This window comes from Furipterus horrens, unplaced genomic scaffold (genome assembly GCF_987537825.1).
Source record: "Furipterus horrens unplaced genomic scaffold, mFurHor1.1.pri manual_scaffold_10, whole genome shotgun sequence".
In the NCBI taxonomy this organism is placed as follows: domain Eukaryota; kingdom Metazoa; phylum Chordata; class Mammalia; order Chiroptera; family Furipteridae; genus Furipterus; species Furipterus horrens.
In genome coordinates, this window is record NW_028327180.1 from 83,404,853 (window position 1) to 83,415,887 (window position 11,035).

Here is an 11,035-nt window from a genome sequence, read left to right on the forward strand (position 1 = left end):
AGTGCTTAATGGGGTGGAAGGGCTTTGGCAGGTGCAAAGATGGAGAAGACATGATGCTGGAAGGGAGCCTTGCAGCCAGTCCCCTTCCTATTTCCCAACGAGGCCCCAATGATACCAGTGTTGGCAATCAGTTCCCCCACCCACCACCCCCACATCCACCAAGGAGCACAGCCACACGGATATCTCTCATACTACTGTGGGATCAGCCTCAGGGGAAGTGAGTTCTAGTTTTACTTCTGCTGTGTGACTTAGGCCTGTCCTTTTCTTTGTGAGGCCTCACAGTGCCCTTGTGTATAATGGAGAGGTTTTATCCCTAGATGAGAGAGGGAAGCACTTATCAGATTGGGAGGAAGGTGTGCAATTTAAAAAGCATATTAAAAGATCAGGTAAAGTCTGAAGCTTTGTTAACAGTAATGTCCTAATACCAGTTTCTTAGGTTTTATAAAAAGACTTCATCTTATTGTTAACAATGGGAGAAACAGCTAGCAACTTTTCTGTAAATCTAAAATTAACTCCAAAAAAAATGTTAAAGAAGATGACTTGGTAAGTTTCATGAATCCATTTACTCAACAAAGATTGTCTATTATGTGTCAGGCACTGAGTACACATCAGTAACTGAAAGTCATGGTCCCCTCCCTTCTGGGGTTTACAATCTAGTTAATATCCCTATTGCTGCTTTAAAAAGTAAACCTCAACTACAAAATTTAGTACTTTAGCAAAATCTTGTTTGATGAATGAAAAAGAAACGATTTTCCAGCGCCGACAAGTCACCGCGGGAGCTTGGAAACGACAGCTCCGCCCCGGCCCTCGTCCCGACCCCGCGCTTCGGCCCCGCCCATCCTCGCTTTAGGTTCCGTCCTTCCTTCCCGGCCTTCCTCTCCAGCTCTCAGCTCCGCCCTGTCCCCGCCCTTTTCCTTTTTTTGGCTCCGCCTTCGCTCCTCGGAATTTGGGGGCTTGACTCCCACGCAGACGAAAGGGGCTCAAGGAGGCACCTCTGAGGTGCGGAGTAGGGAAGGATTTGTTCCAACTCACGGCCTTCAAACACCAGATCCCAACGGGCTGGAACGAATTTGGAAGCGGCGGCGCTTAGCTTTGCGTAACGATGCACAGCTTTGCATAACCAACGAGACAGGCATTTAAAGGCGTCGCCGCGGCCCCAGACCTTGTTGTCTTCGCGCAGACCCACCTTTTGCAATGATGCCCGGGATGCGGGCTCCGCTCCTGATCGCCCTGGGCTTGCTTCTCGCTGGACCTGAGGCCCTTGCAAAGGCCGTAACGAAACAGGTGAGTGCGGCTCTCTTTGGAAGCTGTTTCCACTATCCTGGCCGGCGGATTGGGATGGGATATGGGCAGGAGCTACTCCCGTCTCTAGAATTCCTTCTCTGCAGCAGAGCCTCTCTAAGGGTTTTTTTTCCCAGTGTGGGAGAATAAGAAGCTTTTCTCTGCCCTTCTAGGTTTTGTCTGTTGGTCTAATAAAACGACAGGAGACAGATTAACGAGAGAAAAATAATCAAATTTAATTACATACACATGCATGTAGGAAACTTGCCAAAGCGGCACATTTTGGGGAGGCCTGTTCTGAATCCCTTCACCTCCCTGTACAGCGAGGGTGGTCTATAAGACCTTGCTCAGCTCCAGACTTCTTCAGAAGGTTTAACCTCACTCTCCTGCCCTCTTTCCAACTGTCTGAGTGAAATTTTGCAGCCCTGGAATATACAGGCGCTGCTCCCAGGCCCAGAGACTCAGCCCTGTTTACCTGCCCACCTTTCTCCCATGAAGAGGCCTGGCACCCATCCCTTCTCCTCTGCACTGCTCTGTGACTTGGCTTGTCCTTATGGGTGGGTGGGTTTGAGAGGCCCTCCAAGCCAGAAGGTCCAGGCTTGCTCCTCTGGTGACAAAGATCCAGCCTTGCTTCTGGCTGTGAGCCATGGTGAGGCTGACCTCCGAGCTTGTTCTTCCGCTTCTTACTCACCCCAGGCTCCAGACCGTTGGGGAAGGGAAGCTCTGTCTTTCTGAGACCTAGAGAAGCCTAGTTTCATTGCCTCTTCCATGCATAGCTGCAGGCAAGACACTCACTATCTCTGGCAGCAGCTGAAGAGAGAGGCCCAGCCTAGATCCCCTCTTTCCAAACACCTTGGAAATATTTGAGAGTAAGAAACAGTGTGGTGTAGGGGAAAGTGGGATAGGATAGGACTGAGAGCTGGGAGGCTTGGCTTCTGGTCCTATGTCCGTCTCTAATCCATGGGTATAACCTTGGGGCTTCTTGAGCCTTATATAATCTCTTCATCTGTGAAATGGGCATGATGTCATCCTGCCTTTCTTGTGGGTTGTGAGTGAAGAGCAATGCTCTAAAATCTTAAAGTGGTAGCCTGGCTGCTGTGGCTCAGTGGATTGAGCGTCGACCTGCGAACCAAGTGTCGCTGGTTCGATTCCCAGTCAGGGCACGTGACTAGGTTGCACATCAGGTCCCCAGTTGGGGGTGCAAGTGAGAGGCAACCACACAGTGATGTTTCTCTCCCTCTCTTCCTCCTTTCCCCTCTCTCTAAAAATAAATAAACAAATAAATAAATTATTGAAAAAGAAAAAAAGTGATATAAGCCACCAGACTCAGCCTCATCCTGCTGCAGGGACCTCACAGTTTGTCCATGAGTGTAGGTTGAGAATGTTTCTCTTGGCTCCGGGTCTGACCGCTATGAGGTGGAGTTCGGCTAAGGCTCGAACTTGCCCTATATCCCCATTCTATATGCTTTGGCTGTGGATGCCATTCCAGACCACTCCAAAGAGTTCTTAGAATGGCAGTTTTGGAGAGGGCTTGAGACATCATAGAGTTCACCCACCACACGCAGGCCCACAGACAAGGAATGGGTACTCTCCCAAGATTACACAGGCAAGTGGCCCCTTTGATTCTTATCTGCCATCATGCAGGACTTCTCTGGGCTCATGTGTTTCAAAGCCCTGACCCTGACATCGCAGGCCAGCTGAAGGCTGTGAGTGTCTGAGCATCCAGAACACCGAGTCCCTCCTCCAGCATTAACCAGTCTCAGGGTGCTGGGCTGTGGTAAGTGCTAAATAATAAGGGAGCACGCCTAGCCCCATGCTGGGAATACAGACGCTGTGATACTGTACAATGACTGTCATTTATTATGCACATACTGTGTGCTGTGTGTTAAGCCATGTGCTTTTTTTCCTAATAAACTTTTTTTTTGGGGGGGGATAATTTTATATTTACAGAGAACTTGCACAGATAGAACAGAGTTACCACATACGCCTCACTCAGTTTCCCCTAATGTTAACATCTTATTTACCACGGTGCACTTGTCAAAACTGAGACGCCAGCATTGCTACATTACCACTAATGAAACACTAGACTTTTTATTTAGACTTTACCAGTTTTTCCACAAATGGCCTCTTTGTGTTTCAGGATTCAATCCATTTACCACATTATATTTGTTGTTCATGTCTCCCCAGTCTCCTCTGGTCTGTGATACTTCTTAAGTCTAGTGTTTTCATGGGCTTGACAGTTTAGAAAAGTTGTGACCTATATTTTCTCCCTCTGCCAGTAACCCTGTGAGAAGATACAGTTTTGCCCATTTGATAGATGAGGATTCACTTAGCCATGGTCTCAGCTAGTGAGAGAGGCTGGGGTCTGACTTAAACCCAGGTCTGTGATTTGTAACCATATTTCTGCCTCCGGAGCTGTGTCTTTCCCCTCTGCTCTGTTTCCTCATGTTGCCTCGTCCCACATGTTGGGATGGCAAATATCTGGTGCCAGGCCTGGCCCTTGGTGGACATTACTAATCCATTATACCTCCTTTTCTGGCTGAGGCTAACTCAGCTGCAGAATTCATTGCCAAAGAAGCCTCTACTCAGGAGTCTGGAAACCACCTTGTTCTGTCTCCCCAAGAGCCTGGGGGAAGGAGAGGGGAGGGGATTATTCAGCTCCAACAGGGCATTCTGCACACTTCCCAGCCTGGGATCAGTCCTCAATATCTATCATGTTGCCTTAGAATCTGTGAAAAGCAGCCCCCCTAAATGGCTGCCTAGTCCTCCTATATACCCTCCAGGCTGACTCTTAACTGCGGGCACTCTTTCGGGTGACGGTTGTCTCCTAACTGTTCTGCCCTCTTCCACCTTCTTCCTCTCCAAGCTGGTCTCAACCATTAACCAGAGCACTGCACTCTCCTGCAATGGGGTTCCATTGCACTTACAGAAAATTCAGCCTCCTGATTATAACCTGTGAGGTCCTGCGTGAAATGATCCTGCTGCCCCTTTGACCTCATCTAGGTCCCTTGTCCACTGCATATAGCCCACTGGCTTTCTTGTAGTGCCGGAGCAGTGAAGCTGCTTTCTACCACAGGGCCTTTGCACATGTGCCCTCTGCCTGGACATTCTTTCTCTCCGTACTTACATGGCTGACCCCTCACCCTGCAGGATTCCAGTTTAAGTATCTCTTCCTTATCATCATATTTAAGTAAGTCCTTTGTTCCTTTCTGCCTTAACTTTTGTTTCCCTAATGCAATCTGAAGCCATAGTGGGTAATGTGTACATTAGATTAAGCTTCTTAAGACAGGGTAAGGACATCTCTAATTGTTTACCACTGTTAATACAGCACTTGGCTCATGGCCTGTGATCATTACTCCACACATATTTGTGGAATGAATGTTGAAGGATACATTTATTGGCTCTTACCCTATATAAGGGGCCATGAGGAATACAGGGATGAATCGGACCCTGTCCTGCCTTTCTTAGTCATGGCACAGTATTTCATTCCAAGTTACAGAAACCCATTCCAAGAAGTTCAAGTAAAGGTGAGTTTACTTCAGGTATATAAGGAATCTCATGGAACTAGAGGCAAGGAATGGAGGCTGGGATGGCTAATGGCTGTCATTTAGTGAGCCAGCTCATGCTTTGGGCATGACATTGTGTTATGAGCTTTACATACATGCTGTCACCCTTGCAATAGCCCCGAGAAGAAAGTATGAATGCCTCCACCTAAAAGATGTGGAATTTGGGGCCCCAAAGAGGAAACTGGCTTATATGATCACATGATATGGTGGCTGGGCTATGATTTCAGCCCATGTCTGTTGACTAAAGCCTTGACTTACACCATATCTCACTCCAGAGCCATGCCCTTCACTGCCTATTTTGATAGGGGAGGGGGTGGGGTAGGTGGCTCCATCTGTTCTCTTTTCCACAGATGCTTAGTTCTTGTCTCTTTGTCTTAGCCGTGGGCCATGGGTCTCAAGTTCTGGCCCCATCCCAAAGCTATGACCCAACAACAATGCAAAGCCCAAAGTCCTCTGAGTGACTGCCTCCATCTCAATTCCTAAATCTGAGGCAGAGAGAATCTGTCACCTAACCAGATTGGGTTAGGTGTCCCTCTTTGGCCCAGTTGGCTATGGGTGTGTTGATGATGGGGATCAGCTTGGGGGTGTGGGACCGGTAGGTTTCCCTTCTGAGTTGGGATGTACAAGGTAGGTGTATTATAAGTTTCTCAGAGGGGACTGGGAAAGGGGGGAGAGGGTGGGCAGAGAGTGTGCATGCTTGTGGGAAGTTTGAAAGATCATAGACAAGAAGGGTACTGTGGGAGCAGGGAGTCAGTGGTCATGTGTAGTTGGACAAGATGGTGGAATCAGGAGACCTCTGGGTGATACAAAGGAAGAAGAGAAGTGGCTCAGCAGACGGGAGGAGGGTGACTCAGGTGGGGACCAGGGCAGGGGCAATGGGATGGGATTCGGGACCTTCATTAATTCAAGGAAGACTGTTTATCAACAAGTGGCTCCCTGGGGATCTTGCCCCATGTCCTATTCCATTTCTGGGTTAATTGCACACCCTTGAGGGTAAGCTTTTGGATGTTATGTTTCCTACTGTGTTTTGTGTTTCCTATTGGCCCTAGGCCTGCATTGGGGTCCGGACGGGGTGTGTAACAGGAATAAGGTCCTGGGCAAGGGCTGCAAAGGGAAACCCTCCAGGAGCTTCCCTCTAAGGAGATCCCAAGACTGGCTGGAGAGGAGTGGGGAGCAGGGAGGTGGGAGATCAGAGGAGGTACCTCCCAGAGGCAGATATGGTTAGTCTCCGGTTTGGAGTGTTTGAGCATCTGTAACACTGAGTCCCAGTTCCTCCTCTAACATTAACCAGTTCAAGTCTGGTACACTGTGCTTTATAGTTTAGCACACTTTTAGGAGTTTATATCTTTTGAGTCTTTTACTTCAGCCCTGCCTATGAAATGGTAGGACTCGTGTTATCCAAGGTTTACCAATGCTCAGTTACAGATGAAGCTCAGAGAGGGGAGCTATCTCATCCAAGGTCATTTCTGTTGATTCTATCTAACCCGTGAGATTTCCTTTGGTCAGCTTTTCCTTTCTCTTCTTTTCTTGCTGCCATGATTGTTTCTAGCCATACCAGATCAGTGACTTTTCCTGGGAGAACTGTGATGAGGGGAAGGACCCTGTGCTGATCAAAAGCCTGAATGTGGATCCCAGCCCCATTGTGGATCCTGGGAACGTGACTGTCAGTGCCGAGACCCAGACGAGCGTCATGCTCAGTTCTCCTTTGAAGGTGAGCCTGGGGGTGGGTGGGATCAGTCAGGAGATGGAGGGAAGGCGCCATGGGCCAGCTGATCAGGACCCAGAGGGACATATACTTGGGGAACTGAGCATCCTGGTATCCCAGAGCAGCAAAGCAGGCATGGATTTGTAGACTTGTACTCAGGTTCCTAGAATCCCAGCATCATGATGTCTGAGATGGGAAGGAATCTGCTGTCAGCCCCAGGAACTTCCAGCAGAGCGCGTGGGTGACTGATTTCCTCACACCTGGCAGGCAGAGCTCCAGCCTCTTGGACAGGACGGCCCAGTGCTCACTGGTGTTTGACGGCTCCAGCTGGGCATTTTGGTTTCAGTGGTGGTGCTGTTGATTAGAAAACAGGCGGGTCAATTAACAAGTGATATGTAGTCAACTTTAGAAAATGCAAATGGTCACAATGGGGAGGGGTGGGGGGAATAAAAGAAATCACCTGAAATCTCACTACCTGGTGATAAGAGGTAAGCATTTTTTTTTTTTAACCCTAACCCTAACCCTAACCCTAGAGGTAAGCATTTTTAACATTTTGGAATATTCCCCTGTACAGTCACATATAACGTTAATTTTAATAGATATTTGTGAAAATAAGCAGTGCTCCTTGTAAATATCCTCCTGTAATCTAACTCCTCATGTGAGCTATTTAAATATCCTGCCAGAATTTTTTCTGCATTTGTAAATATATATTTATACTAGTGGGATTATATGATGTGTGCTATTAAACTTGACCTCCCCCCTTTTTTTGCATCTTATTATCTGTTCCATACCTCTTTCTACGGCATTTGGCATAGATCTACCTAATCACTTTTTAATGACAGAAATATTGTTGTAGATCTGTCATAATTTACTTAACAAATCTAGTATTGGATATTTAGTTTGTTTCCAGAGCAGTGCTTCTGTTTGTTTTGTTTTTTGGCTATTATAAACACCTTTGCAGAAATTATTCTTGAAAAGCATCTTTTTCTACTTTTCTGATCATCTGGACACAGACTTTTAACCTCTTTGGATACGTGTTGCCAAAGTGCCTCCGAGTGTTTGAACCCATTTGTCCTCTAAGCAGCGATGACAGGTTTGGCTTTTTCCACACATTTGTTGACATTGAGCATTTTGTGAAAATCCTTTCCAGGTTTGTATGTCACCCCTAACGAGGTCAGAGTTCCTTTCGTCAGTTTATTTGCCTTTTATAGTTACACTTTGGGGAAGTCTAGGAAGCAATGCCACAGCTAGCCAATTAGCAGTTAGATAATGACAAAGGCATTTCATCTCCTGTTAGCTTCAACCAGCAGGTGGTGACTCCTTGGAGAATTCTAAGGCTGTGATTCTGTGAAGGGGGGGAAAATTGTATTTGATTATTTAGGTCTGTCATGGGCACGGGAAAGTGTAATTAATATTGGAGCGCATGCCACAATATTGTCATTTCTGGATCGGAAATCTCTAAGATCTCTACCAATTAAAACCTGTGTGATTGAGATGAAATGATGACCCTTTAAAGAGGGAGAGGAGCTAGTATGTTTGCCTTGGAATGGACATTTTTTCAAACTCTTTTCACCAGGTGGAATTAACTGTGCAGAAGGAAGTGGCTGGCTTTTGGGTCAAAGTCCCATGTGTGGATCAAATCGGTAGCTGTACCTATGAAGACATCTGTGACACACTTGACATTTTCCTTCCCCCTGGAGAGCCCTGCCCAGAGCCCTTGCATACCTATGGGCTTCCCTGCCGCTGTCCCTTCAAAGAAGTAAGTACTCAGGAAGGGAGAGCATTATCTCCATGGCTGGTGTAAAGACATGGGGTTTAGAGAGAAGGATCCTTGCATTTTCCTCCTGCAGATCTGGGTGTCTGTGTATGGATGTAAATTGGTGTGGTGTATCCTGAATTGCTTATCTTTTGAGAGCCTCAGTTTGTCCATCTATGGAATGGGAAATTTGAACTTCAATGTGACCTTCCATGCTTTACAGTGCTATAGCAGCTTCTCATCTCCTGTGGATCTTAGGAGAATGGGAGGAGGGATAAGTTCATGGCTAGGAGGGAGTCCCATCAGTAGGCTCCCACTGACCTGTGATCCACTGGCTTTTCCACAGGGCAAATACTCACTGCCCAAGAGTGTTTTCACCCTACCCCACCTGGACCTGCCTGGCTTACTCAGTACCGGAAACTACCGCATCCAGAACATCCTAAGCAGCGGCGAGAAACGTCTGGGCTGTTTCAAGATCAATGTTTCTCTAGTGGCACCAACTACAGCAGAATGAAGGGCTGTGAGGAAGTGTCCCACTTCCTCTGTCTTGTGGGTGTCAAGGCCAAATTCTGATTTTCCGTCCCCCCTGCAGCCCCTTTCTACGGTGATGCTACTACTCACTGAAAATAATTTTGTGCCACTTACATTTTAGGTGTGGGCAAGCAGCCCTAACCTAAGGTAGGGTGAGCTTGGTGGTTCTTGATAACTCAGGGCATCTACCAGGCTGGCCACTCCATTTCCCTCCTCACTGCTATGGCTTTCTGTCTAAGAGCTTAACTCATTTTCCGAACAGTCAAGGAGTAGGACAAACATGTTTTGTGACCCCCACGTTCAGATTGACCCCGTCTTGCTCTCCTGAAGTACCTTCATGATTTTCTCATTAAATTTTTTTTTTGTCATTAACTTAAAAGCAGAGTGAGAGTATTAACAGTTTTTGTTTTACTCAAACCCCTTCATGCAATGAAGGGCCTGAAATAGTAGATGTCAATCTCTTCCCCCATGAACATCTAGAATTAGTTTAGATAGTCTTACTACTAGATTTGTCCGATTAACAGTGGGGCATAGAATATACTGGAGAGGCAGAGCATGGGGTGGGTGGGGGGCTTCCTTGGGAGAGAGATTTAAGAATGCTCTGTGTATTTAAGGTAGTTTACAAACTCAGGGGCCTGCAGGTCCAAGCAAGAGACATAAATGAGTGACGAGGACCACAGGGAACACACGGGTCTTCCTTTTTTCCTTTTCATAACAGCACATATGCATTGGTGTGAGGCAGCTGATGCCCAGTCTCAGGCTGGGGATATGATCAGGGATGATGGGGACTGGGGTGAGTTGGAAAGGGCAAATATTGCTTATAGGGGCCTCTGAGATCTAGATACAGCCAGTTAGTGGCACATGAGAATATCTTAGGCCCAGTTTGCCAAGTATTCCTAATTTTTTTTCCTTAGAGAACCTGTAAATCCAGACTTTTATATGAAAATGTTTAAATATTGGCAAGCAATTATTTTTTAAAACACTGTGCAGGGGCCAAATAGACTTCTCAGTGGGGACATTTGGCTCAGGGTGGCCAATTTGCAACCTCTATTGCAAGAACATGCATACTTCGTTCTTTTGGTCTTGAGACAACTTCTCTAGCTCCAGTTTTCCCCGCTTAGGGCCGGATCCATAGTGTCTGACCCAAGGGGTAGGCCCTTCCAGTACTAGGGGAGATAGAGGCAGGCTCTCAGAGTTGTGAGCGCTGTCAGGGTGGATGTGGCAGATGCTGAGAGCTGGATCCACCAGCAGCTGCTCTGGAGCACAGGGATTCAGTAAAGAGAGGTGGACCTAAGTCAGGTGCCTGGGTTTGATCACTGTCCTTTTCTACATGACAACTTACCCACGAACCAGCCCTGAATTCTGGGCTCATTTCAAGCCTGGGATGGCAATATAGTCATATGCTGCTTAATATGAGGAATTGTGTCATTAGGCAATTTTCATCATCGTGCAAACATCATAGAGTATATTTACACAACCCTGGATGGTATAGCCTTCTGTACAGCTAGGCTATATGGTGTAAGCCTATTGCTCCTGAGTTACAAGCCTGTATAGCATCTTACTGTGCTGAATACTGCAGGCAATTATAACACAATGGCAATTTGTGTATCTAAACATAGAAAAAGTACAGTGAAAATACTCAGGTGTTCATGGTAATGCATTGTGCTAGGACATTTTAATGGCTATAATGACTTAGGCAATAGGAATTACAGCTCCATTATAACTTCTGGGACCACTTTTGTATATATAGTCCATCATTGACTGAAACATCATTATATGATGTATTACTATAAATCTTTTTAACTTGCTGAGAGTTCCTCCTTTGTATTGGCTGTATATATATATTTTTATTGATTACATTCCAGGATTTCAGGATGATCTAAGGCTTTATTTTCTTATGATGTCTTTGTCTAGTTTTGGTTCACATATTGCTTTTAATCCACTTTCTTCCACTGATAAACCATAAATATATTTGCATATCCTTAAATGCATTTTTGCAATGTTTGGGGGCATCATAGCATTTTATTCTGGATGAGCCATAATTTAACCTAATGTTGTCTGTTCCCAACTTTTTACTATTATAAATAACATAGACTTTTTTTGCATACATTTTTGCAAACACAAAAGAGTCTTAGGATAAATTCTTAGAAGTGAAATTAGTGGGTCAGAGGGCTATACATTTTAAGACTTATGTAC

At 46.1% G+C, this 11,035-nt stretch overlaps 1 protein-coding gene across 1 annotated transcript; it reads left to right on the forward strand.

Annotated features, from left to right (window-relative positions):
• The first annotated feature begins 904 nt into the window (after positions 1-904).
• On the forward strand, positions 905-9,223 carry GM2A (ganglioside GM2 activator). The gene is made up of 4 exons (XM_090288442.1): positions 905-1,284; positions 6,397-6,558; positions 8,129-8,311; positions 8,655-9,223. The coding sequence occupies exons 1-4, from the start codon at positions 1,195-1,197 to the stop codon at positions 8,820-8,822; spliced, it is 603 nt and encodes a 200-aa protein (XP_090144568.1). The 5' UTR covers positions 905-1,194; the 3' UTR covers positions 8,823-9,223.
• Positions 9,224-11,035: the final 1,812 nt, after the last annotated feature.